At 47.5% G+C, this 25,712-nt stretch overlaps 1 protein-coding gene across 4 annotated transcripts in view; it reads right to left on the bottom strand.

Annotated features, from left to right (window-relative positions):
- MCC (MCC regulator of WNT signaling pathway) overlaps positions 1 to 25,712 on the bottom strand; it is a 428,047-nt gene that overhangs the window by 20,420 nt on the left and 381,915 nt on the right. For all 4 annotated transcript variants that reach the window (XM_019450488.2, XM_019450489.2, XM_053907123.1 and 1 more), the window contains 5 exons: positions 23,053 to 23,193; positions 20,130 to 20,233; positions 16,591 to 16,774; positions 6,959 to 7,193; positions 1,935 to 2,141 (listed from right to left, as the gene is read on the bottom strand). In XM_019450488.2, the coding sequence (XP_019306033.1) occupies positions 1,935 to 2,141; positions 6,959 to 7,193; positions 16,591 to 16,774; positions 20,130 to 20,233; positions 23,053 to 23,193 (871 nt within the window). The remainder of the gene's footprint in view (positions 1 to 1,934; positions 2,142 to 6,958; positions 7,194 to 16,590; positions 16,775 to 20,129; positions 20,234 to 23,052; positions 23,194 to 25,712) is intronic.

Raw genomic sequence — 25,712 nt, 5'->3', positions numbered from 1 at the left:
GACTGGTGACAAACTCAAACGGCTCTACAAAGATTTTTAAGGTGTTGACACAGAATAGGAAACCCCATTTTCTTGAGCCCCAGATATTACTATATGAAACTCTTCACAGGCCGCTGCCCTCCCCAGGCTCGACTCCCCAGGCACTGGGCAGATGGTTTCCTGGGGCATCCACACAGTGACCTTCCCTAAGCTCAGCCTGTGTACATCACACCCTACTTTAAAGCTTCCAGTGATTTCTCACTGTCCTCAGGACAGCACAGTAGGCTTCAGCCAAATCAAATCCTCTTCCCCCTGGGGGTCTTTATCCTTGGCGTTCCGTTGACTTTACAGTGGACCGACCTCTCCGCCCCAGCCCTCTTCCTCAAGTTAGCGCCCACTGTCCACTGGGTCCCAGTTCAGGAAACCTGTCCCAAATCTCCACATCTGGGTTCCGTGTTGTGTCTGTGCCCTTCCATCGCACTGGGAATTGATCCTCAGCCTTAGGTCACCGTGTGACGATCACCTGTGTCCCTCTCTGGAATGTAAACCCCTGAAACTGCCTCCAGTCCCCATCAGGACCCACTCACATCTATCACATGAAGGGATGACTGGAAAGCAGCCAGGTCTTGGGAGAGGTGGCCCAGCCGGGTGCCAAGGCCATGAACTCTCTTTGCTCCCTTCTTAGGTGAGAGGTGGGCAGAGTGTAGTGGTGGCCCTTTGTGAAGCATGCTCCAAAGTTCTTAGTTGTTTAGGCAGGGACCATTCACTGCCACACCAATCAGCAAGCTGCTTCCTTTCCAGGTACTAACTCTCTCAGGGACACCCCTCCATTTGGGCTGTGAGATGCCATTCATTAGACTGGCAAGTCAACATATGTCTCCATGTCCTGGGCCGGAAACAAACTGGGGTCTGGAGAAGCTAGCATTTATTAGCAATAGAAAGTAGGACGTAGAAAACAGAGGTTCACTACCCTGGGATGAGGGATGTAATTCTTTAGGGTCCAGAGTATTTTTTTCTCCAATGCAATATTTGGAATAATTCTGAGATACAGTATGATGGAATGAGCTTGGATTCTAGAGAAAGACTTCTGGGCTCATGGGAATGCGAGTTTGAGAGATGACACCACCTGACCGCCCACACTCTGTGACACTCTCTACGTGATCCAGTGCTTGCCTTCCTACTCATTTGCCTCAGCTGCTTCCGGCTTCCCGCCTCACCCACGGCGGAAATGCCAAGCTGAGGTGGCAACACGGATGAGAGGGGGGAGGACGGTGAGCCAAATCTGGGTTAAATCCTGATTCTGCCACTTATCAGCTGTGAGACCCCTGACTTCATGTGAGCCTCATTTCCCTCATGTAAATGGGGGTACCTACTCCTTCAGAGATGAGATTTACAGGAGGCAGCAAAAGCAATGATCAGTTCAGACGTGACCAACAGGCGATGGCTGCTGTGCGAGGTGGGGGAGCCAAGGAGGCAGCCCGGTACCAGACCACTGGACACCAGCACAGATCACTCCTCACTCCACTCATCAGACTATGGCATATGAAAATGCTTTCACTAGTACATAAAGTGCAAGTTTTTAAAAACGTGGATCTGACATACACCTGGGTGGCTCAGTTGGTTAAGCATCTGACTCTGGTTCAGGTCGTGATCTCATGGTTCGTAAGTTCGAGCCCCGCATTGGTCAGGTGCTGTGCCGTCAGTGCAGAGCTTGCTTTGGATCCTCTGTCCCCTGTCTCTCTGCCCCTCCCTGCTTACACTCTCTCAAAAATAAATAAAACGTTAAAAAAAAAGTGGATTTGGTTTTTTTGCACCCAAAACGTTACCTTCTTTAAGGTATCTAGAATAGCTTGTAGTCTTCATGCAAATAAGGAAATTGAGGCTGTGGGGCAGTGAGGGGTGGTGGCGGTCCCTGGGTGGGAAGAGCCCCAGGGGTCCCCGTGCCTTCGTCCTACCTTGCCGGGCTTGTCTTTGCCACCGCTGCTGGTGGAACTGAGGGATCGCATGCGCTGCTCCTTCTGCTCCTCCACCTCGGACTTCAGGTGCTCGATGTGCACCAGGTAGGCCTGCTCCTGGGCCTCCCGCGTGCTCAGCTTCAGCTCCAGCGCCTTCTTCTCCTTCTCCAGGAGGTAGAGCTGGGCCTTCAGCTCGGCCATCTCCTCCTACGGAGCACACATGGTATGAGGCACCCACGCTGTGAGAGCAGGGCCAGGTGTGGGAAAGCAGGCGAGTGACAAGGGGCCCTGAGGGTGTGACCCCCAGCCCTGCGATGGAGTTACCACTTTGCAGCCCGGACAAGATGACTGGGAGGAAATAAGCCAGCTGTCTCTTCCATCTGAAGGACTGATGTGGGGACAAAGCCATGTGCTTTGTCATCCTACAGACCAGAACTGAGATGAATGAAGGAGTTACAGGCAAGCAGATTTTTGGTTCATTCTAAGAACCTAGTAACTGGAACACACGTCCCCTGCTGCCCCTCACCCCCCTCAGCGGGCACACCAGTCTTGCTGGAAACCACTCTTCTGGCACGCACAGGCTGTGCTTGTCAAAGAGGTTGTGAGGGAGGGGCATCCACACAAGGCTGGGCCTGGCTAGCTCCCCACCAATTCCCACTCCTTTTCCCTTTTCCATGGCACCAATCCACATATTCAGTGCCCCCTGGTGGCACCCTTGGCACCCTGCAGCTGAGCCAGGGTATCACCTCAGCTCTTGTCTACCTCAGGAGGCCCAAATAAAATCACTAGAAACTGAGTCCTTCAGAGGTGACTACTCATTAGATAGCTTTGCAAAGTGTCTTAGAGAACTCAAATTAGAGTTTTCTGGGGAAACAAACAAGTAACTCCAAAACAGGGAAATGCTACTTGGGACCAGCAGCCAGAAAACAATAGCCACCAGCACTTACTGAGCATGTAACGCTGCTTTAAAGGTTTATACAAAGTAACTCATTTAATTCTTCCAACCTGAGATAGATATTATGAGCATCTCCATACTTGGATGAGAAACTGAGGCACACAGACAGAAATCCACCTGCCCGCAATTACTGCATAAATTGGTGGCCAGAGTTTGAACCCAGGCTGTCTGGCTCAGAGCCCAGGCTCTTAATCACTAAGCTACAGTCCCTCCCTCAAGGTGGGCCCATGCATGACTCTTGTCATGTGATTCCACCAGTACATGACTGCCAGGTCAGTCTTCCCACCTATCTCTGGGATAGACTCTCTATAACTGAGTTTCTATAACTGAGTCTGAGCCTTGAGAAGGATTCACCTAGGTCACTGATTCTTGTTATCCCTGAATGGATCCTTCGAGGTAATAAGCCATGGGCCTAGTGTACTCTTCTTGATAAGCCAGACCTGGAGTGTAGATGTTCTCACCTTCCAGTGTGGGGAAATACCTAGAGGACACCCACTATGGCTTATAATATTCAGATCAGGGTAGAGGGAGGGGGCATTAGACATGCAGAGGGCAAGGTGCTCAGTGGCTACTCAAAAGAAGACTCCAGATCTTTCATAAAGATGAGATTATAAAACCAGAATGAAAGGTGGTTCCATACACCGGAGCCTTCTCATCTTTTGCCATTAGAAGCAGAATTCTGAAGGTTCTGGCAATACTGCATACTGAGCTAATGGGGACAGTCACACCCAGAACAAACATAAATAAATGCAAGCTCAAAAGAAGGAAAAATGAATCCATGGGTGCCAGAAATGAAGAGGGGAACTCTGCCCAAGAGGAAAGGCAAGGTGGCCATAGTACAGGCCAATGGAGGTGTCGGACCAGGATGAAGGCCCTAGGATCTAGGGCTTTTGGCACCTGTGCTAAGGGCAGAGCTGAGTGCCAGAACAGAGACCCTCTACATGAGCCAGGACTCTCAAAGTACTGCCTAGAGTAAAAGACTAGATTTATTTTCTGGAGATGTGGTGAGGGAACTTATCCCTCAAGGTCTGGGTGGGAAAAGGAAGAGCCTCTTTTGAGGAACCAGAACCACAAACTTGTCATGTGAAGATGTGAAACAGGAATCCAAAGCAAAGAATGTAAGAGAAACTAGTTCTCAGTCTTTGAAACCCATGGGTCCAAACAGATCCACACACAGAACTATTCTGTAGGGACATCTACTACCCAAGAGGACTTGGTAGAAGATACAATCTCCACTGAAGATGAGCTGGTGTTCTCCCAACCCACACAGAGAGAAAATGGAAATGAATCACGATGAGATAAAATCCACCTTTATAAGAACCAGAAATAACAGGCCAAACACTAGAAAACAAATCTTTAAAACAAAGAGAGAAAGAAGAGTTGTAACAGAAGGAAAGGCTATTCAAAAAAGAGTGGATTTGAAAAGCAACCAAGTAGATCGTCTAGAGACAAAAAGTTCATGTACAGGAAGTGAAAAACCCAGAAAACTTGAGTGTCTCAGCAATTGTATCCTAGAGTGAAATGGTGAAATCCAACATAACCTGCTGCTAGTGGCCCTGGAATGGTGCGCATACCCTTGAACATGCTGTGTAGGGAAGGGAGAGGACTCTGATGTTTATCCTTCAAAAACCTCAGAGGAAGGGAACCAAGCCAGATGGCTGGCAATGGCTGCCTCTGGATCATATTATGGGTTATTTTCTCCCAGCTTTTTATAATTTCTGCTCTTTTAGATAATTTCTATGATGTATACACATTTTATTTTCAAATAGCAAAGGGAATATTAGAGCCTTTATTCCACCAAAAAAGTCTTTCTTGGCCAGAGTAACCCGGAATTTATCGCACAACATGTTGGCTTGAACATAAAAAGGAAATCCTTAGTCTTTGGCCAAAGGAAACGTGTTTGGAACACATAACAAAAGGGCAGCTTCACAGCTCATGCTGTGGGGTGCAAAGGCCCACAAAGAGGGCTCCTAATTGGGGAAAAAGGCACTGTGATGATGGACCCAATGCCTGGTTCATGGGCAATGAGCAGAGACATCAGCCAAGGGTTCATGAGGATTCCCCAGAGGGAACAGAAGTCAGGGTCTGAGTTGAGTGGGAAGGACACGATAAATCAGCTTAGAAGCAAAGAAGCTGATTCCTAATTTACTGCCACATCCCAAGGTCTTCCCAGGCTTCAGTTAGACTCAAGACAGAGCAATCGCTGAGGACAGGGACACATTAAGCAAGTGACCCAAGTGTGTTGGGCTGACCACAGCTGGCAGCTCCTCTCTGCTCTCCAGAGGTGAGCTAACCAGAGGGGACCCTGCTCTTTTCTGAGGACAATGTTGGTCCCAACAGGAGACACCAGTTACTAGCTATTAATTCAGCACTTCCTTGACCTACCTGGCCCAGTGGACCTGCCTATGGTTTTAAGCTGGCTTCTGTCCCTGAGCCCCTCCCTCATGTCTCAGTACTTGGGAGTAAGAGACACTGCAGAATCCAAGGCTGTGCGAACCACACTTTTGTGCAGAGGAGAGTGGAGTTTGGAGAGCAGGCTTGGTAACACGGCTCCTGGCCCTGACTCCCCATGTTAGCAGGTCTGGCAGCAGAGTCCTGTGCAGAACCAAGACCTGCAGGAGCAGCCCTTACCAGTGCCCACCTCTGCCACAAGCAGAGAGCTGGTTGCAGCCATAAAGGAGCTCGGTCCTGGCAAGTGGTTCTTCATTTCCACTCCAATTGGGTGTATACAATACAACACACTCTGACCTGAACTTCCTGGAGTTCTCCCAGGCCCCACAAGGTAAGGATAGAGTCCACGACTGCCTTCACTTCAAACACCAGCCATGAGTGCTGGGGGCGGGTGAGGTGGGGAGGGGGTTGTCCCAGGTCACTTGCACTTCCCACCAACTGCTTCCAAAAACCAGGTTTCCACAATCCACTCATGATCAGTAACTTGCTAGACTCCAGAAAGCACTACCTATATCTAGTTTTACCATAAAGGGTGCACACAGGGTGTGCCTGGAAGCATGCTGAATGCAGATCTTCTCTGCTTCAGTGTCGAGGAATTTCACTGGGGTTTCAGGACTAGGCACAATTGATGAAATCGCAGGCCACCCAGTGGAACTCAATCTGCAGCACTCCCTACCCTCACCGGGGGTCAAGGGGCTGGAAATCCCAACTCTATAATCACATGCTAGATCCTTCCAGGGACAGCCCTGGTATTGCAGCTTCCAGGGGGCCTGCCTCCTTAGCATAACAAAGACACTCTGGAAATTCCAAGGGTTTGCAAACTCTTGGCCTGAATTGGGAACAGACACCAGATACAGTCTTACGGCACCACAGCAGTCTTCAGAGAAAGCACTCAGGAGAGTAAGGCCAAGTGCTTGGCACCCCTGGCTGGAAACATGCAGAGTGTGTGCTGCTGAAGGGATGGCAGTTTAACCACTTCTCAATGAGGGGCACCAGCTTTCCAAGAGAGCTCCCCCTGCTCTAAAGATGCCAGCAGATAACTCAGCCAGCTGGGCAAACAGCCCAAGATCTTGTCAGAAACACTGACCTGAACAGCGCTGGGAAACTTCACCAGAGAGCAGAATGATACAAGCAGGCTACCCATGGCACCAAAGGGACAAGGGCGTCAGGAAACTGGGGCTCTGGTCCAAGTTATGCACCGGCCCTTGCCCTATCCTCCCCCACTCCACATTAACATTAGCCTCAACCCAAGAAGCACCATAAGCTTCTGGAGATTAGGGGTCCTTTTATGTGGACACAGGCCAACCTGGAGGGATCTCATCTGGCTTCTCTTGGAGAATGAGGTGTTCCAAAGCTGAGCTGGGACACCCCTAGGCATTCTCCTGAGTTCAGCTGACCCCTCTAGGGACATATCCAGCTCAAGTGACCCCAGGCACACTGATACTACTCCTGCCTACAAATGAGGCTCTGGCTGTCCTCCAGAGGGAGGTGACTGAACCTAGACGGGGTTGATATGTCATCATCGTGGACCTGCTTTCAGAGGGCCTTTTCTTGTCTCCCCCTGATGACATGGAAGCAAATGGGCACAGGGTTCCAGGGGGCCCCACCCCCACGGTACCTTCATGGCCATCAGTTCCTGCATTAGCACGGCATTTTCCAGATCCAGCCGCTGGCTGTCCCCCCGGGGCTTAACATCATAGCTGAGGGGATCGATGTGGATGCTCTCCAGCTCCAGCATGGTCAGCTTGACTGCGGCCCTGTCATTCTTGAGCTGCTGGATGTAATCCTTCAGCCTTTGCTCATCTTCTTTAGTGAACTCCGTGTCGCAGCTACTGGCTGTGGAGCTGGTTGTGCTGAGGAGACAGAGAAAACCCGTCATGTTCCCCAGCCACTGTGAACAGGTCTTTTTCCTGACTCTTCTCCATACCCATCTCTCCAATGGTGTTTAAATAGTAATCTCCCTGCACCTCCAAAAAAGAAAAAAAAAAAAGCATTCTTCATGGCATGGTAAATTGATACAACCTTTTAAGAGAGAAATAAGTCTGAAGAGTAACAGAAATGCTTACACCCTTTAACACAACATGTGGACCCTAAAAATGAATTCTGAGGAAATAATCCCACAGAAGCAACAAGATACACCCAAAGATATTTCATGGCATAGAGGGTGTAGTTAGTTATGCTACATTCCAAAAGGCCGTAAGTGATGTGGACATTACAGTAATAACTATGACAATGGTAGAAATATTTTAAGTGGAGAAATAGGATGAAAGTAGTATATAATAAAAAAAATCGGTGTATGTGTGGACAGGACCTAAAAAGGGGAGATGTTAAGGAACAAAGCTAGAGAACAAAATGCCTATGGTGTGATCTATAGACATGCGTGTGTGCACATACTCACTTGTGCAAACACACGTCCAGGACTTTGAAAGCAATCCCCTCGGGGTGGCAGTGGAAGGTGTGGTAGAGAAAGGGGAGTGCTGTGCCGTGAAACAAACCCCTACGTGTGTGTGCTGTTACTGTGACAACTTAGAAAAGCAGGATGCCCCTGGCCTCCCTGCCATTCCTCCTGCATCGTGGCTGAGTATAGCATCCACCACAGGGACTCAGGCCCATCCAAGCGGCCCTTGGATGCTCATGCTGAACGGTGATGGCTGCCAGATCTGAGGAGCACTTAGGATGAACCCTGATTACATGGTGGCCCATGAAGGTTTGTGTGGGACCCAGACCACCATGCAGGAACAAGCATCATAGGAAAACTCAGGCTCTGGCTCTTAGAGAGGGCTCTGGCTTTTTCTGGCAGTGGGCAGGCTGCCCCCACTGGCTCAGAATGAGGCCCTCTGCACCCTGTCAGTCCTCGAGCATTGAGGCCAGTGTGGACCTACAGTTTCTCTGGATCTACACTAGACTTACCTACACTTGATGCAGTCCTCGTGGCTCTGGCCTTAGCACAATGGCAGACAAACAGGCAGAGGCCCATTTAACTATCATCAAAACAGGCCAGTTTGGCATTATCATCTGTTGTTACCAATTTGGTGACTGAGGCTCAGAGATATTAGGTGGCTTGCTCGGTCATGAGGCCAGACACTGGACATGGACCACCGTCTTCGCATGCCTCAGGCCAGCATTCACACAGCTCGCATTTGTAGAAGCTGTGCCAGGAACAAGGAGCGGTCTCCATGGGCTGCTGGCTGCCGTAGGCCCAGGCCTGCCCTCCTCACCTCAGCCTAGAACAGGGGTAACAGGCCTGGGACCCCAACTCAGCAGATGCAATTGCTCTATAACCTAGGTGTGACCAAGGCCCATTCCACTCTTATGGGATTGACACATATCTAGACACATTATCTAGAAGACTAGGCTTCTGCGGAGACAAAGGTGAGGAGAGGTGATAAGCTAGAGCTCCCCCACTCAGCTGGCCGTGCACAGGAGGAAGAGAACTCCCTAGGGCTTGGGTGATCTTCAAGTCAGAGAACTCCCGCTGGGATTGGAAGCTCCTGAGGACCACAGACTCTGGGATTGCTCCCCCCACCCCCCACTCTCTTCAGCCCATCAGGACAGGTAGGATGTATCTCATAGATGAAGGGAGCAAGATCAGCCTGATCAACATACAACACCTCCTCCTCATAGGCTGCAACGATTAATTTCGTGTGGCAACTGGGCTGGGCTACAGTACCCAGTTGCTTGGCCAAACACCCATCTAAATGTAACTGTGAAGGTATTTTTAGATGTGTTAACATTTACATCAGACTTTGAGTAAAGCAGACTACCTTCCATGATGTAGGTGAGTCTTGTCGAATCAGTTGAAGGTCTTCAGAGAAAAGACCCAATATCCCCCCCGCCCCAAAAAGAAGAAATTCTGCCTCCAGACAGCCTTCAGATTCAAGACTGCCACATCAAGTCTTCCTTGGGTCTCCAGCCAGTCTGCCTGTCCTACAGATTTACTACTTGCCAGCCCCCATAATCATATGAGCCCATACCTTAAAATTAGTCACTCTATTCATATATTGACATACCCCCACCCTATCCCTATTGGTCCTGTTTCTCTGGAGAACCTAATTCAGAGGTGCTACCTTTACCTGTGACCCAGGCATCTTCTACACTTTGTAGATTTACCGGTAGCCTGACTCAACCTTTCTGTGCCTATCTCCCCAGCTATAAAAGGTAAAGTGTTTAGAACAGTGCCTAGCACATGGTAAGCACTCGACAAATGTAGCTATCATTCATTTAAATAATACTGGAGTACCACTATGGGGTACTCTTCTAGGCCCTAGAAAAATCTGTGCTCTCATAGAACTCATTTTCTAATAGGGGAGACAAACAAGTAAAATAAGCAGTATATCAGACAGTGAGCAGTACCATGGAGAAAAAGGAAGAAGTTATGGGTAGCACAAAGAGAAGATGGAATTATTCTTTGCAACAGGGTTATAGGGAGGGCCTGCATGATAAAATTACATAAAGCAGACCTCATGGAGGTGAGAAAGGCAACTGTGTGGATTTCTGGAGGGAGAGTGATCTAAGCAGAGGACACACTGAATGCAAAGGCCCTGAGGCAGTGGGTGTGGCCATCAATAATTAGACTGTGGCTGAGTCAGAGACAGCTAAGGGAGAGGGAGGAAGAGAACTGGTCAGAGAGGAGAGTTATGTAGGGGAGGTGGCAGGGTGCCAGGTCATGTCAGGTTTTATCAGGTTTTTTTCTCCAGAATTAGAATGGAAGCCATTGGAAGGTTTGTAACAGGGGTGATGTGATCTGCCTTACATCTTAATAGGTTCCCTTTGGCCACTGTGCTGAGGGGAGATGCAGGGAAGCAAGGGGAGAGGTAGGGAGACCCATTCTGGGCTATTGCAACAACCTCGGGAAGAGATGGTGGGAGCTGGGAAGGCAGAAAGGAGGATAAAATTGTTATTATCAATCACCACTACTTTGTTTTCTCAAGCTGTATTTTATTTTAATTTATTTATTATGAGAGTGACAGAGACAGCATGAGTGGGGGAGGGGCAGAGAGAAAGAGAATCCCAAGCAGGCTCCACACTGTCAGCACGGAGACCAATGTTGGGCTCGAACTCACAAACCATGAGATCATGACCTGAGCTGAAATCCAAAGTCAGATGCTCAACTGATTGAGCCATCTAGGCACCCTCAACCTGCATTTTAAAAAGGATGAGAAGGGAGAGGCAGGAACACCCTCTGGCTGGAACACTTGAGGGACAATTTCCCTGAGAAATGAAGCAGCTCAAGAGAAGGGAACAAGATAACAGTACCCCCAGCAGAGGGCGCTGGGGAGGCCGGTGGGACTTCTGAAGGAGAGGGACTTATCTAAGAGAGGAAACAGTCTTCCTCCTTCTAAGGGAGGAAACAGCCTCCCTCAGCATCTCAGCCTTCTCCAGTAAAGAACTGCCTCCCTGAGCCAGAAGGGGTGGGGGCAGGCATGCCTGGAACAAAACCATTCAAGTAGGGCTCAGGGCTCACCTCAACATGGACACAGAGGGACAGACATCCAAATGTCCCACAGACAAATAAGCAAACTGAAGTGGTGGCATTGTTCTCAAAGCATTCCACGGGGCTGAGTGTGTTTGCAGGTGCGGCATGTTTGGACAGCGCGGCGCTGGGAAACATCAACACTTCTTCTCCAGTGACTCAGGAGGAGGCTTCAGGTATGAGATCCTTTCCCGTGAAGATGGGGCTCTGGACCAGAGGTTCGCTTTACAACCCTCGTCCTTCCTTACATTAACACTTATTTTGAAGAATTTTAAACACACAGAAAAACACAGAGATTCGCCAACATCCATGTGCCTACCACCCCGACGACTTTTTTGTCATATTGTCTTTGGCCTACTTTTTTAGCACTAGAACCCTTAGACTTGAGGTAATGTTTGTTATCTTTCACTTAAAAAAGAATTTTCAAAATTCAAAGATAACTAGAAGCTAGAGTTCTGTAATTAGCCTGCAGGCACTGAAATGATACTACTTTGGCAGATTTTCCATTTAGCAGGACTGGCGTACCCCAGTGGTTGTCAAAGAGTAGTTGCTGGTCTAGCTGGAGCAGCCTCGCCTAGGAAGTTGTTAGGAACGCACATTCCCAGCTCCACTCCCAAGACCTCTAGAATGGGGAAGGAGCAGAACCCAGCAATCTGTATTTTCATGTACCCTCTCATCATCCTGAGGCACAGCTAGATTTGAGAACAACTGGTCTACCCCATAGGGTAAGTAGGCATTTGCACAGTAGCCTACGAGGTAACAGGACCCTTCCGAAATTCTCTAGGGAGAGGCCACTACACTCTTGGGCTGATCTGGCCGGTGCCAGGGATTATGGGATCTCTGGTATCAGACAGACCTGAGTAACTGTGCCTCCTCTGACACTGCCTAGCTTTATGGCCCAGATGAAATGACCCATCCTTCCTGGGCTGCAGTAATGTGGGGATACGAATAGCTCCCACATCACCAGGTTGTTGGAAAGGAGACAGTGGGTCCTGAAGCAGGCAGGGCCAGCTAGTGTAGCACTCCTTCTGGAGGAGGAGAGACAGCTGTGCCAACATCTGGCACCTCCCTACACAGACTTAGGGGCTCCCTCTCGCTACCTAGCAAGTCAGGCAGAATACTTCAGCTGAGGAAAAAGCAATGCAGCAAGTGCTTGACCAAACTTGAGAAACCACCTAAAACTGTCTAGGAAACACCAATGTGAGTGGGCAGGGCTGACAGGCTTAGGGGTCTCCTTGAACCCTTGAACACCCCTTAGGGGTGTCTCGGGCCTGATAGTAGGCCAGGTAGGGAGGGCCTTTATTTCACCGTCTCTAACATGGGTATAATTTTCAGAAAAGAAGAAAAAAGACCCCTCCACAGATCTACCCTTCTGGGAAGCTCAGCACTCTAAAATGCTCTTACCGGGATAAAGTTTGATTTCCAGATAAGCACCTCGTCCCCACAGCCCCTCTGGCCTCCCTCTCTCCCTTCTGGGAAGCCAGGGGGGAGCGGACCAGGGTTAATTACAATTCTGCTTTGTGCCCTAATGTTCCAGTGCAGAATATGATCATGACAAGTGTAAAAGGCAGGGAAGCCGCTGGCCTCTCCTCTGCCTCCTGCAGACAAAGGCACTACTGGTCTCCCGGGGGCCCACCGCTGGCTGCTGGGCCCGGGTTAGGTCATCCATTAGCTCTCCCAGCTTGAAATGCTAGATGGTCTCGGCTGTCAAGAGGGAATGAATCACTGTCCACATAGGCCAGTTACTCCCCGTCTCCAGGATGGGAGGCCTGTTCTCTGAGAGGGATTGTGGGGAGGGCTGCAGGTGGGGAGCCCCAGCCCACCCCAGAATGGCTGAGCAGCACATCTTTGCATTCTGCTCTGGTTTTCCAATAAGCTGGGGCAGGTCACATGGGTTTCTCCTTTCCGGGATGTTCTGCTGGAGCCCCCTCCTGCTGGCTTCACTCCACAGCTATGACTTGCCAGCAATCTACAGCCAGCGGGGTGCACGCAGGCCGCCTGGGACACCCCACCATTCTGCCTTCCCTGCACAATGGGACACAGACTCAGGTTTGGTCAAGTAGTCATGGATTTCAAATACCTCTCTTCGGTCCCCCTCCTTCATGTCCCAGCCTCGTCCTCAAGACAACCCCCTATCCTGTTTAGAAGAAAAATCCATTTTTTCTTCAGCCTCGTCTTGTCTTGGCTAAATGCTAGAATGGCATTTCACTTCTTTGCCACAAAAAAACAGAGAGGGATTTTTCCTCTAAGTTTTTATCAATCAATGCCTAACCTGGCACCCTAAATTAAGATCTCATTTCCACCAAGGGACAACTCATTTTCAGAAGAAAAAGCCATCAGGCTGGTCTTCTGTTTTGCTTAGCATTTTAGATTTATTTGGAGGAGGTGGTCAAGGCCAGGTGACATTTGGCCACGTCAGCCACTCCTAAGTGGCCCCATTCTTCCAAGTTGAAGGTAGGCTTTGTCACCTGCCTGCATCTTTTAGTGTCGTGTTGTGGTACTCCCCTCCCTCTCTGGCAATTCTTTGTCACAAAGGACTAAAGACACCTAAATACAATCCTAACTCGGGGCGCCTGGTGGGTCAGTGGATTGAACATCTGACCCTTGATTTCAGCTCGGTCATGATCTCAGGGTCGTGGGATTGAGCCCCCATGTCTGGATTAGAAGGTGAAAGCAGGGCATCGTGAGCTCCACTGTCCTTATTCCAATTTGGGGGTGAGTGGTCAGTCTGGTGGGACCCTGACTCCCAGGAGGTGCCCAGCAGCTCACCCGCAAGGTTACAGACACAGATCTCCCATGGCTCATCATGATCTCCACCTGACAGTGGGACAAAAGGACTTAGCTCTAGTCTCTGTGAGGGCAGATTTGCTGAGGCTTCCTCTGTCTTGGCCACATGTCCTTTCATAGATTTAGATCAATGATTGTGCGTCCGTGGAATGAAGTGATATCGTGATGCTTGACAGAAAGGGTGGGCTTGATTAAGGATTCCCTGTTCTCACTTCAACTAGTCCACTGGCCCCTCTGTCATGAGAAGCTGATAAAGGTATCCAGGAAATCAACATTACTTAGCTACTCAGTCCACGGAGACAATTACAACTCCTGACAAAGCTATGATATGGCTATATTTTTCAAAAGTAAAAGAGCAGTGTCTCTGGGCTCCTGCCAACAGTCAATTGAGAGGCTGGCTACCATTTTTATTCCCTTGCTGGTAGCCGCTCTTCTTCTGCTCCTTTCCCAAACCATGACCCTCCTGTCATCAGGAGCTATTTGCCCACTGCCAGCAAGGCATCTGGGAGCCTGACACTCAGCATTCCTTTCCTGAGACCTTGAGGAAGAGCTGACACTGAGTAGAATGCTCTGTGCCAGTTGGTTATAGTGGGAGGAAAGAGGACAACTAGCTTTCTTTCTCCCATAAACTCAACAGGGGGGAATGTCTGAGCTGGAACAGCAAGATGTACACACAGAATTAATCACTGTAATTATAAAAAGGGCTGGTGGTTTGGGACTTTTTCTTGGAGCTCGCATTTAGTATAAAGCCGTCTGGTTGTGTCACGACCACAGAATGTGGTGCGCCACACAAATGGCCTGTGTGTGGTTCTTTGTACCCATCCTGGCTGTTCTGAGTTGGGGGGGAGGGGGCAGAGTGTGGAAGTGAATTTTTAAGAAAGACAATAGAGTGAAATCTGAACTGAAGTCTATTTTGATAGACCTATTTGAGACTGAAATTAGTTCAAGGGCCATTCTTTCATGAGGTCATCCTTAAAAATAAAGGCCATGTCCTGAATTGATCTCAACCTGAGTTACTATAGCACCAAAAATTAAATTTATCTAAGAAAACTGTCTTAGAATCAAGGCTCATCTATACATTAAAGTACTTCTAACAAATGTTCATAACCAGGATCTCCACTAAATAGATGGTTAGAGTTCTTACTTTTGACTGACTCCAAATGTATCCCTGATTTGGATGAAAACAAAGTTATTCTGGGGATGGGGAGGTGTGAGGAAAAGATCCATAACACGTCCCTTATAAGCTACTGAAATAGCATATATTCCCTGTCAACTTACTTCTATGTTCACTAATTCAACAATATTGCTGACAACACGAGGTCTACGTTTCTACTCTAAATGACAGAAATTATAGATCATACACATCTGGAAAAGTCATTAAGAAGAGCATCTGCTTGCTGTATTAAAACAGAAGAATGTGGTTTTAAGAAAAAAAATAAATTATGATCTGTGTTTCATGAAATAAGACAGTCGGTGCTGGAGTCACAAGGAAATAATTCCCTTGAGTTTGTGAGCACCTGGACGGCTACGTTGTTGGAAATGTCCCCTCTCCTAAGGCACCAGGTCTGCGACAGGTAGGTAGATGCACTTAGACAGGGGCACCTGGGTGGCTCAGTCAGTTAAGCGTCCGACTTTGGCTCAGGTCATGATCTCACGGTTTGTATGTTCAAGCCCTGTGTCAGGCTCTGTGCTGACAGTTGGAACCTGGAGCCTGCTTCAGATTCTGTGTCTCCCTCTCCACCTCTCCCCTGCTCATGCTCTCTCTGTCTCCCTCTCTCTCAAAAATAAATAAGCATTAAAAAAAAATTTAAAAAAGATGCACTTAGACAGATGGCTGGGTCCTGCCAGTGGGAAGGGAGATGGGGACATTAGATTGCTTTCAGGCACCAAGAAAACATCAGTCTTTCTCCTTTGGTGCTTGAGATTCGATCCACCCTTATGTGGTTCTTGTCACTTAATTTGCAAGTAGACACTGTTTTTTAATGTCATGATATTCAACCTGGTATAGTGGAAAGAATGATGTGCTTGATGCCAAAGTCCTGGGTCCCAGTCCTGATTTCCCTCTATCAGCCCTGAGACCTTATCTAGGCAAGTCACTTAGAGATCTCTGAGCCAAGGCTTTCTCATCTGTGTGAGTAGGTAAGTTACCCGTCCTGTCTTTTATGATTTGGCTACCACATGAGAATCTCTAACAAAGTACTTTCTAGATGGAGAACTGATATATAAAGGGAAGGCATTCATGTGCTTCTGTGGTAAGAAATGAGAAGATCACTAGAAAAGGCTTCATTCTGATCCTCTACCCGCCTCCGAAAGAATTCAATGGCTTCAGCAAATTATGCTTAGCAAGGTCTTCACTACTTTCCTCCCCTTGTTTTTCATGTACCCAGTTCAGTTCTTGATTCACAGACACTGAACTTGAACTCAGGCTCATGATTGGGCATCTGCTAAGTACCTGCTGTGAATATGGTATCACTCTGGGAAGCAAAGAGATGGGAAAAGAGGAGGCTATTGCCCAAGAAGAGCTTATAACGGGCAGAAGCCCAAGGGGGGGAGGGGAGAGAATGGAGCCTAGAAACAGGATGCAGTGTGAGTCGTGGGTGCTTAGGAACTACTTGCAGCAAATGGGCCTTAAGCTACCCCCAAATACTCTTGGAAATCAAGAACTATGAAGAAATGGAAACGGAACAAAATGGGAGAGAGGGAACCAGACAGAAAGGTAGGTTCAGGTTCCATCTTCAGGTGACACTTTCTCAAGCAACTCTCCCCTTCTCTCTGGGCCGTGGTTCCCACGCTGGCCACAGAGAAGGCCCTTTCCAGCCCTTCCGTGTTGAGTCACTGACCCCCAGATGGGGCAGGCTGCAAGCAGGGGGACAATTCCGCCCTCACCCAAACCTCACCGTCTCTGAGAGCTGGGTCACTGCACGTCAAGCCTAGTGAGCAGACCACACGTGGACACACGGCCATTTTGTGGCAGAAGGGCTGCAAATTACCTGGTGTGGCTGTTGGAGGAGAGACTCTCCCAGGGCTGAGCGCTGCAGCCGGCCACGGCAAAGGCGCCCCCGCAGCTGCCATCCAGCTTCATGAGCAGGGCCTTGGCAGCATTCTCAGCTGTCTTCCGGCAGTCGTGAGCGCGCTGGAGCATCTGAGTGATGTTGTCATCCCCTGACTGGTCTCCTATGTCGCAAAGAAGCCAAAGGATTAGTCAACCAGGTCTACACGAGCCAAGTCTGGGAGGGAGCTTGGATCATCAGTTCTCAGTTCCTCAGGGCAGAGGTGGCCTGCTGGAGAGAAAATAGCAGTGGATGGCCAATGGAGAGATCCACATGCTGGGCCGGGCTCCATCACTTAGAAACTGTACTTAGCATGGCATGTCTCTGCTCCGGGCCCTACTGTCCTCACTGATGAAGAGTTGGTCAGTGTGATCTCTGAGGTCTGTCTCGAACTCTAACATGCTATGATTTTCTAATTATCCAGGCTCCTGACTTCTCCCACTCAGTTTCAATCTACCACTAGGCCATTCTTTCCTGTGTCAGCACTTCCTTGTGAATGAGGCCCAACTGTCTCCTCCACACATCCAGAACTTTGCTCAGAGCTTCGTGTAGGCTAGAGAAACAAACCTAATAGTTATAATGAGAACTTCAGCTTGGCAGTGTATTTTCTGTACGAGTGTTATCCCTTTTTCTCTCAGCTTGGGCACTGTCAGTGGCGAGCCCAAATGCCTCCATGAGCCAGGTAGCTACGCTGAAGCAAGACCTCAAGAGTGGTGGGCACCAACACAGAGCTAGACAGCAAATTCCCTGCCTAAAATGGACACATTCTTGTTGTGTTTTAGAAACCATACTGGCCACACAGGTTACCAGTTTGCTACCTCTGCAGCCTAGATCCCTAGTCTTCCAAATATTTTCCAATGAAATTATATACCAAAGCCTAAGATACAAAAATGGTAAAAATAGTAAACAAAACAAAACAGTTGAAGTGGGCAAGGGTGGAGGTCATACATTCAGTTTCCCCCACTCCAAGCCCACTGCTGAGGCCCAAAGACACTCTTTCAGCTTCCCAGGGTATAGTTTGAAAACCATTGGTCTAATTCATCTAGAATGAATGTAATTAATGCCTGTGTAGTCAACACAAACCAGAAAAGGGGCACCTGGGTGGCTCAGTCGGTTAAGCATCCAACTCTTGATTTCGGCTCAGGTCACGATCTCACAGTTCGTGGGATTGAGCCCCATGTTGGAATCTGTGCTGAGCCTGGAGCCAGCCTGCTTGAGATTCATTCTCTCTCTCTCTCTCTCTCTCTCTCTCTCTCTCTCTCTCTCTCTCTCCCCTCTCCCCTCTCCCCTCTCCCCTTCATGCACATGGTCTCTCTCTCTCTCTCTCTCTCTAAAATAAATAAACTTAAAAAAAAAAAAGAAACAGAAAAGAACCAGTGACTGGTACTGTGGGTAAATGTCAGTACGTGCTCTGCTGTGCAACTATAGGGCCCGCTAGAGCAAAACGCAAGTCAATGGCTGCCATCAGCAGAATGTAAGGGAGGTTTAATAGGGAACTGCTCATGATAAGCCAACTCACAGCTTTATGGAGAGTGGGGAAGAAGTGTGGGTGTATACGTCCTGCAGGGCTAGGCTTACCAGGCCAGCTTCCCTCTGGCCATGTCTCGGACAACATTCATACTTACTTCCTTCCACAAACGAGATATTTTCCATACATCTCACCAATTGACTATTCTTTGAATTCTGTTCTAAAGTAGGCATAATATTACTGACTGGCTCATTTTATAAATATATCATGAGCTACCCAGGATTATGTTAATACAAAGCATTTCATCATTGATTTTAAGTATTTTAAATGCAGATTTGTATAAGCCCTTCCAGCTCTTACCCAGTAACTGTGCCAAGTAGATACAAGCCTAATAAAAGGTACCTTTCCAGGACAGGATGGTTTAAGACAACCTCTGATGATACAAACTGGAACTAAGAGGATTGATTTTTTTCCCGTTAATTGATCATTTTCCTTAATACATATATTTAAAAAAAATTTGACAGCAGGCCAAGATCATTTTAGGATCAGTTTAATATGAGGTATAAAGTTTTACGGTCTAGTGAAAAGATCCTGAAAAATGAGGTTTCTAATGGAAATGCTGGCAGAGTTTCTACTTCTGGGCTGGGATGTTAATACTACAAAAAAAAAAATATATAAAAATGAAAATAAAAAGCAGAAAGAGGAAAGGAGGGTGGCCACCCATACGAATGCTCCCTTGCTTGGTAACTTGGATATAGAGCAGGAAATTAATCCCCAGGATACTTCCTTTCCTTCAGATTTGCTTCAGATTCCTGGACAGGTCAAAACTGAAGGGGAAAAAAAACTTGTGAGTATTCAGTGCGAATGGTAGACTCCAGGCGAGGGGGAGGAGCTGGTAAGAATGTCAGGGTCAGGGTGGGGACGCACTTGGGAGGTGCCATGAAGTCGACCTTCTTTGCCAGGTGTATCCTGGAAGGAAGGCCCTCCTGGAGGCTCCCAGCCCTTGCCCAGAAGTGGGTCCTTGACCAATGGCCTGGTTCCCATGGCCAAGGACTCCCGGCTCACCCACACCACCCAGTTTGGCTCTGCCATTAGACAGTGTTCTGGTTACCTGCTGTTGCTTCTCCCAAGAAGCTGCTGCTATAAAGTGCAGGCTGAGGTAACGTCCAAGCCTCAGCGCTGAAATACGGCAACGTTCTCCCTTGATCTCTCTTTCCTTTCAAGCACTATTTCTACTGTGTCCTCCTCACATTAATCCAAGGCCCAGAGCCGTGATCACGGGCCAAGTTTTAGCAAATGTTGCTAACCAGAATGCCACATTTGTGCCTTTTTCAATTATATATCCCTTCCAGTCACTCAAAAGTGACTCGTGGGGGGTACTGCAGATCTAGAGGGACAGATTGGGCCAATAAGACACATGACATGACCCCAGGGCGGGGGAGGTGAGTGGGTCAGCAGACACCTCTGCTCCCCCACAGGGCTGGACTCCAGGGATAGCCTCTGAAGCAGACGGCAGGGTGTGAAACCATTTCCTCTCTGTTCACAAGACACCTGGAGACGAGGTAGGGGGGACCCATGCCTCAAAACTACCCAAATGAACAAACCTGGGGGAAAAGCACAGCCAACAGAGCAGTGAGTCGCAGCAAAGGCCACGAGGGCAGCAAAGGGACCCTTAACAATCAGCATCACAGAGAGGCTGTGGGAAAGTTGGTCCCTTTCATCACAAACTGTGGGCCTCCTGCTCCATCTGGTCCTCCTGTTGGCCCGGGAGGGTATGTTTCCTAAGAGGGCCTGTTTGTTTTAACTTGTCTGTAATTCTGTTTCCACTCCAGTTCTTGCTGCATTCAACGTAAACAATTTACTCACTCAGTCATGAGGAAAAAACGAAAAACACACTTGACAAGCGAATTTCATGTTGTTGGGAGGTGTTCCAATGCCAACAGCAAAATGAGGGCACCACAGAGCAGAAGAGGCGGGGGACAAGAAGGAAGGGGGAGGGAGACACACTTACCAGGAGAGGACCCCACACCGGCTGCCCGGAACTGCCCCAGGATAAGGCTCTGCTCACTCTCAGCCAGTGCCAGGAGGAGTTCATAGGCTTCTATGCACTGCTCACTGAAACAGAAGCACACAGTGTCTTCAACTCTGGCAGAGGACAGCGAGCCTCTTCAGTACAGCACTGTCCCCCTGGGCGAAGTGGCTCCGGACCTGCATCTCAGCACTGCTGTCCACGTAAGCAAGAAAATATCCACAAATATTCCTGCACAAAGCCAAGGGCGTGCTTTGCTATGTTGCCCCTCCTTCCCTTTTTACTTCACTTAAACTTTTACTTTAAACTAGCATCTAGAAAAATACAAGAGTAGCAATAAAAGTGAGAGAGTTAAGTTCATTGCCTCTTTGATGATCAGCAAAAAAGGAAATGTAATATGCCTGTGGTAGCCAGCCTCAAAGATGGCCCCCGCTGATGGCATACGCTGGTATCCACACCCTTGTGTTATCCCCTTCTGCACTGTACCAGAGTTGGTCTATGTGACTAAGAGGATATGGGATGTCACTTCCAAGATCACGTTATTAAAAAGCGTGGTGACTTCCATCTGTTCTCTCCCTTCACTTTCTCTCTTGGCTCACCCTCTCTAGAGAAGGCCAGGTGCCATGCCTTGAAGACTCTTGAGCAGCCCCATGGAGAGACCCATGTGGTGAGGAACTAAGGCTTCCAGCCAACAGTGAGTGAAGGACGGAGGACTCCACCCAACAGCTGTGTGAATGAGCCTTCTTAGAAGCAGATCCGCCAGCTCCAGTTAAGGTTTCAGATGACAAGGCCCTGGCTAGCAGCTTGAGCAGAACCTCCTAAGAGCCCCTGAGCTGGAACACTACCTAGCTACACCACTCCCAGCTTCCTGACCCTAGAAACTGCCACAAGAAACAGTGACAAAGGAAGGGAGGGAGGAAGGAAGCCCCAGAAAGAAGACTATTTGACCTAAACCTTCAGGAGCCACTAGCCACATGTGGCTAATTAAAAAGAATTTAAGTAAAATGAAAAATTCAGTTCTTCTGTTGCAATGGCCATATATCGTATGTTTAAGAGCCACATGTGGCTAGCAGTTACCATATTGGACAGCACAGAGAACAGGTCCATCATCACAGAAAGTTCTATTAGATGCTTGTAAAACTATCCCTTGAATCACACAAAATCTCTGACAAGTTTGGATTTCTAAGAGGAAGATATTAGTCTCTCTTCTTTTGCTGATCATCAGTGAACACACCAGGTATAGGTTCTAAGAGTGACCCTTTCCACACTGCCACCCGTGACCCACGTGGACCTGCACAGGAGGTGGAGCGTGTGCTCCTGAGTAGTCCTGACAAGTAGTCCTGAGTAATGCCTGAGTAGTCCTGGATAAGATGCCTGCAGTGCAGAAATCTCCCTGCTAAGCAAATAACTGATTAGCTTCTCTAAGCTAAGCAGGGGAAATGTTGCTTTATTCAACATTTAGTCATCAGACCATCTGTTTTTCGATTTTCTCTACTCTCATCTTCCTTCCCTAAGAGATCAGGAGCCATCACTAGCTCCGGGTGCCGGTAGCCCCTCCTTTCAAGGGCAGTCCATCTTTCAGGTTAGAGACATGGTGACACTGCTTTATCCACACAGATCAAAGGCAGACTGTTGTCACAGAACAGCCTCTTTCAAAAGTTATCGTAGGTGGATTGTCTGTTTGCTTTGGTGTGTCTGTAAACTAGCATGATTGTGTTTTAGCTGTGGTCTCCTATGATTTGGTTTGATTTTGTTTTTTGAAGAAACAAAGCTTCTTGAAACATACTGATCTTTTCAGAGGATGCTAAGAGTAGGGTAGTCACTACTCTGGGATCTTGGCAAATATGCCTAAGTGGTGCCACTAATAAAATAACCTCTGAAAACACTAATGCATAGCTTTGTAGTTAGTAAACAAATAGTAATTTAAAAATAAATAAATTCTGGGGCACCTGGGAGCTCAGTTGGTTAAGTGTCCAACTCTTGGTTTCAGCTCAGGTCATGAGCACACAGTTTGTGAGTTTGAGTCCCACATTGGGCTTTGCACTGACAGTGTGGAGCCTGCTTGGGATATTTCCCCTCTCCCCCCCTCCCCCTCCCCCTCTCCCCCTTCCTCTCCCTCTCTCTCTCTCTCTTTCTCCCCACCCAAAATAATCTTAAAAAAACAATCTTCTTAAAAATAGTTAATTCCAAAGCTGATGAGGCTGAAAAGAAGTGGTACATTCATATACCCCTTGCTCGTTGATGAATGAATTGTATTCACTTAAAATGACTTGTTTGTCTGGGAGCATGCCTAAAGAACTATGAAAATATTCATATACTTTGACCTATAATTCCTGCTTCGGGGATTTTATCCCAAGGAAAATATTCAAAAGAAGGAAGATATTATCTGTATTAAATTATTTTCAATATCCAAAGCCTACAAAAATCTAAACGTATTTTAGAGAAATGAGTAAATAAAATATGTAAGCTTGATGTAGGGATACAGTCATTCAAAATGCATGCAGACTATTGACCAGCATTACAGAACTACCATAGATCGAAGAAACAGAATATCCTAGGTTTTAACAATGTAAAATACACACAAACATGAATAAAGACTGGAAAGAGCAACAAATGAATATATAAATGCAAAAATAAGTATTTTCAGTGATATTACTTGGACGGAATAATATTTAAGTTGAACATGCTAACAGAATGGTTTTCTAACACCATGCTCATTTCTCTTATTTTCTTAATTGCCACAAGAGTGCTAATGGATTTTCCATACATATCACATTAGTATTTGCTGGCCCAACCCCCTGTATATGTTCTAAAAGCCTGTTTTCTACTTTTATGCGGGTTACTGTAAATGCATTTCTGAGTTGAAATGGCCCCCCACCACCTTTATGCAGCCTCACTTCCCCACCTGTACTGCAGGGCCAGCCTCAGCGCCGTGGCGTTGGATTCATACTTCCCCACCAGCATACTCATGCGCTCAGCGTTGCTCTTGCATTCTTCCAGGGTTATGGTCAGGAGGTCATTTTGGGATTTGAGGTGTTCAATGCGGCTACAAAGGAAGAAAAATCTCTTTCACGATTTCACGCTGGGATTATAATTCATTTGCCAGTATTTGAGTCATCTCCTGTAGACCCAGGCCAGACACGTGCATTAGGATGTGAGCTTGTCAGAGGTTTTAGCAAACGGACCTGACATGAAGTATTTAAAGAAAGCAACTCTGAGCACAAGAATCACTTAATTCTGTGTGAATTAGAAATACATGGAAGTCCCCTGATTATTTCCTACTCAGCCATCAACATACCATGTGCCATGTATGGTGGGAGGCTCTGAGCATACACCAAGGAAAGAAGCCAACCGTGTGACCTCAGGCCCTTCAATAAACCACCCTCCACAGGGACAAACAAAATATCAGTGCCACAGTAATAGCTACTATTTATTAAACCCCTGCTCAGTGACCCTCTAATGGCCCTCTGACTTAAGTACTATTATCCCCATTCTCAGAGGAGGAAGTAGAGTCACAGAGGGGTTAAGGACATTGCCCTGGGATTTGAGTCAAGAAGTTTGACCTCAGATCCTGTACTGTTCACCACTCAGGGCAGAAGCAAAAGATGAATCAGGGAGTGAGTACGAAACTCTCCCTAAGGGTCTCTGAATGGGCAGTGGACCAGGAACCGTGGATTATGTCCAAAGCTCCTTCCACTTTGGACACTCCTGCAACTGTTAACTACCTGTAGGGCAAGCAGCAGGAACTTTACGCTTTATAGGAACCAGAACTATAAATTCAGAACAAATGAGTTAATGGCAACGTCAGAAAAACATAAGCATTCAGCTTCTCTGTTTTCTGTCCTAGGACGGAGGCTCTGGATGCAATGATTCATTTCCCATCGACACACCCATTTATAGTACTCTGACCACCAAGTCTTCAAGACACAGGGTTTCACACATACAAAATGCAAGTGACTCAATGCTCTGGTTTCTCTTCAGATTGCATAAATCTTTCGCCTTTTACAAAATGCAAGTGACTCTTGAAAAAGTAACAGGCTTGGAAGCCATTTACTTTGTGGATCAATCTTAGGACCACATATCTTAAGAAAAGAATGTGGACACACTCACCAACATTGGAGATGGCTGGTGAGTGTATAATTAAGACCACTGTGAGACTTTGGCAACTCCAAGGTCAAGTCAGTGTAAGGTGCTACAAGAACATACTTTTCTGTTCTTGTTGAGATTAAGACTTCTTGAGACAGTCCCCACTTTCCTTTACACTCCACCTTGCTCCAATGTACATTTGGACCCCACCAATTAGACGAAACTCTTTTAGCCAGCTCACAGACCTACATGCGACCAATCACATCTCAGGGCCCTTCTCAGGCAACCCCACTTAATAGGCTACTCCTTCCTTCTGAAAATGTTGTCTCTCACTTAGGTCATGACAGGTCTCTACTGGTTTTCTTCCTGCCTTAAAGGACATTTCTTCCGTCTTCTTTGCTGGCTCCTTATTCTCTATGTAATCTGTGAGGGTTGGCATTCCCTCAGGACTCAGTCCAGGGTGCCCTTCTGCATGAGTTCCCATCCCTACCCCAGGGTAATTTTATCCAGTTCATGACTTTAACAGGCATTTATGTTCCTATGGCTCCTAAATTTCTCTAGCCCAGACCTCTCTTCTGAGTGCCAGCCTCACATCTCCAGCTGTTTCCTGATACTTCCATTTGGGTGCCACACCAGCACCTCAAATTTAATATTACCAAATGAGACTTATTTCCCCCAAACCTTGCCCTCCCTCATCTTCTCCATTCAGTAAATGCCACCACCATCTTTCTCAACGATACAGGTGAGACACATGAGAATCTTCTTTGAGACCATCCCTTCCTCTTACATCCAGATCTACTACAACTACAGTTTCCATTGATTCTATACCACCAAACACACTGACCCCCATTGCTTCGCATCATCTCCACTTTGGCCACACTGGGCCACTGCAATCATTGCTCTGCTTCCACTCTTGCCCCCACCCCCTTCCATTCTTCACACCTGAGTCATCTTTCAAAATCTAAATCAGGTCTGTTCTATTACTTAAAACTCTTTAATGACTTCCATTGATACTTAGAATAAAGAGCAGACTTGGTCCATGGCCTCAAAATCCACATCCCACCAAGCCCTGCCGACTCTGCCACCTTATTACATGTGACTCCTTCTTTCATCCACCCCATTTCAGTTCCATTGGCCTTCGAACAGCTCCTACTTCATGTCAACTTTCTTTTTGGCCATAAGATTGTTAAGTTGGTTTGTAAGACTCTTAGTTTGTCATATGGCTGCTTCCCTTTTCCCTTAAACTCTCAACTTACAGCCCCATCTTCAGAGATGCCTTCTCTGGCTACCTATCTAAAATCAACCCCCTCCCCTCTTACTCTATCACAGTGCCCTATTTACTGGGAGTTTTCTTATGATCTCATTTGTTTGCTTCTTATATAGCTTCCCTAACAGAATACAAACTCCATGAGAGTGGACACCTTATCTCTTTTACTTTCCCCTGCATGACAAATAGCTTAGCATGGAGGAGGTGCTTAA

The sequence above is a fragment of the Panthera pardus genome, unplaced genomic scaffold (genome assembly GCF_024362965.1).
Source record: "Panthera pardus isolate Hobbes unplaced genomic scaffold, ASM2436296v1 HiC_scaffold_2, whole genome shotgun sequence".
Lineage (NCBI taxonomy): Eukaryota > Metazoa > Chordata > Mammalia > Carnivora > Felidae > Panthera > Panthera pardus.
Note: the sequence above shows the minus strand (reverse complement) of the source record. Positions and strands in the feature narration are given on the sequence as shown.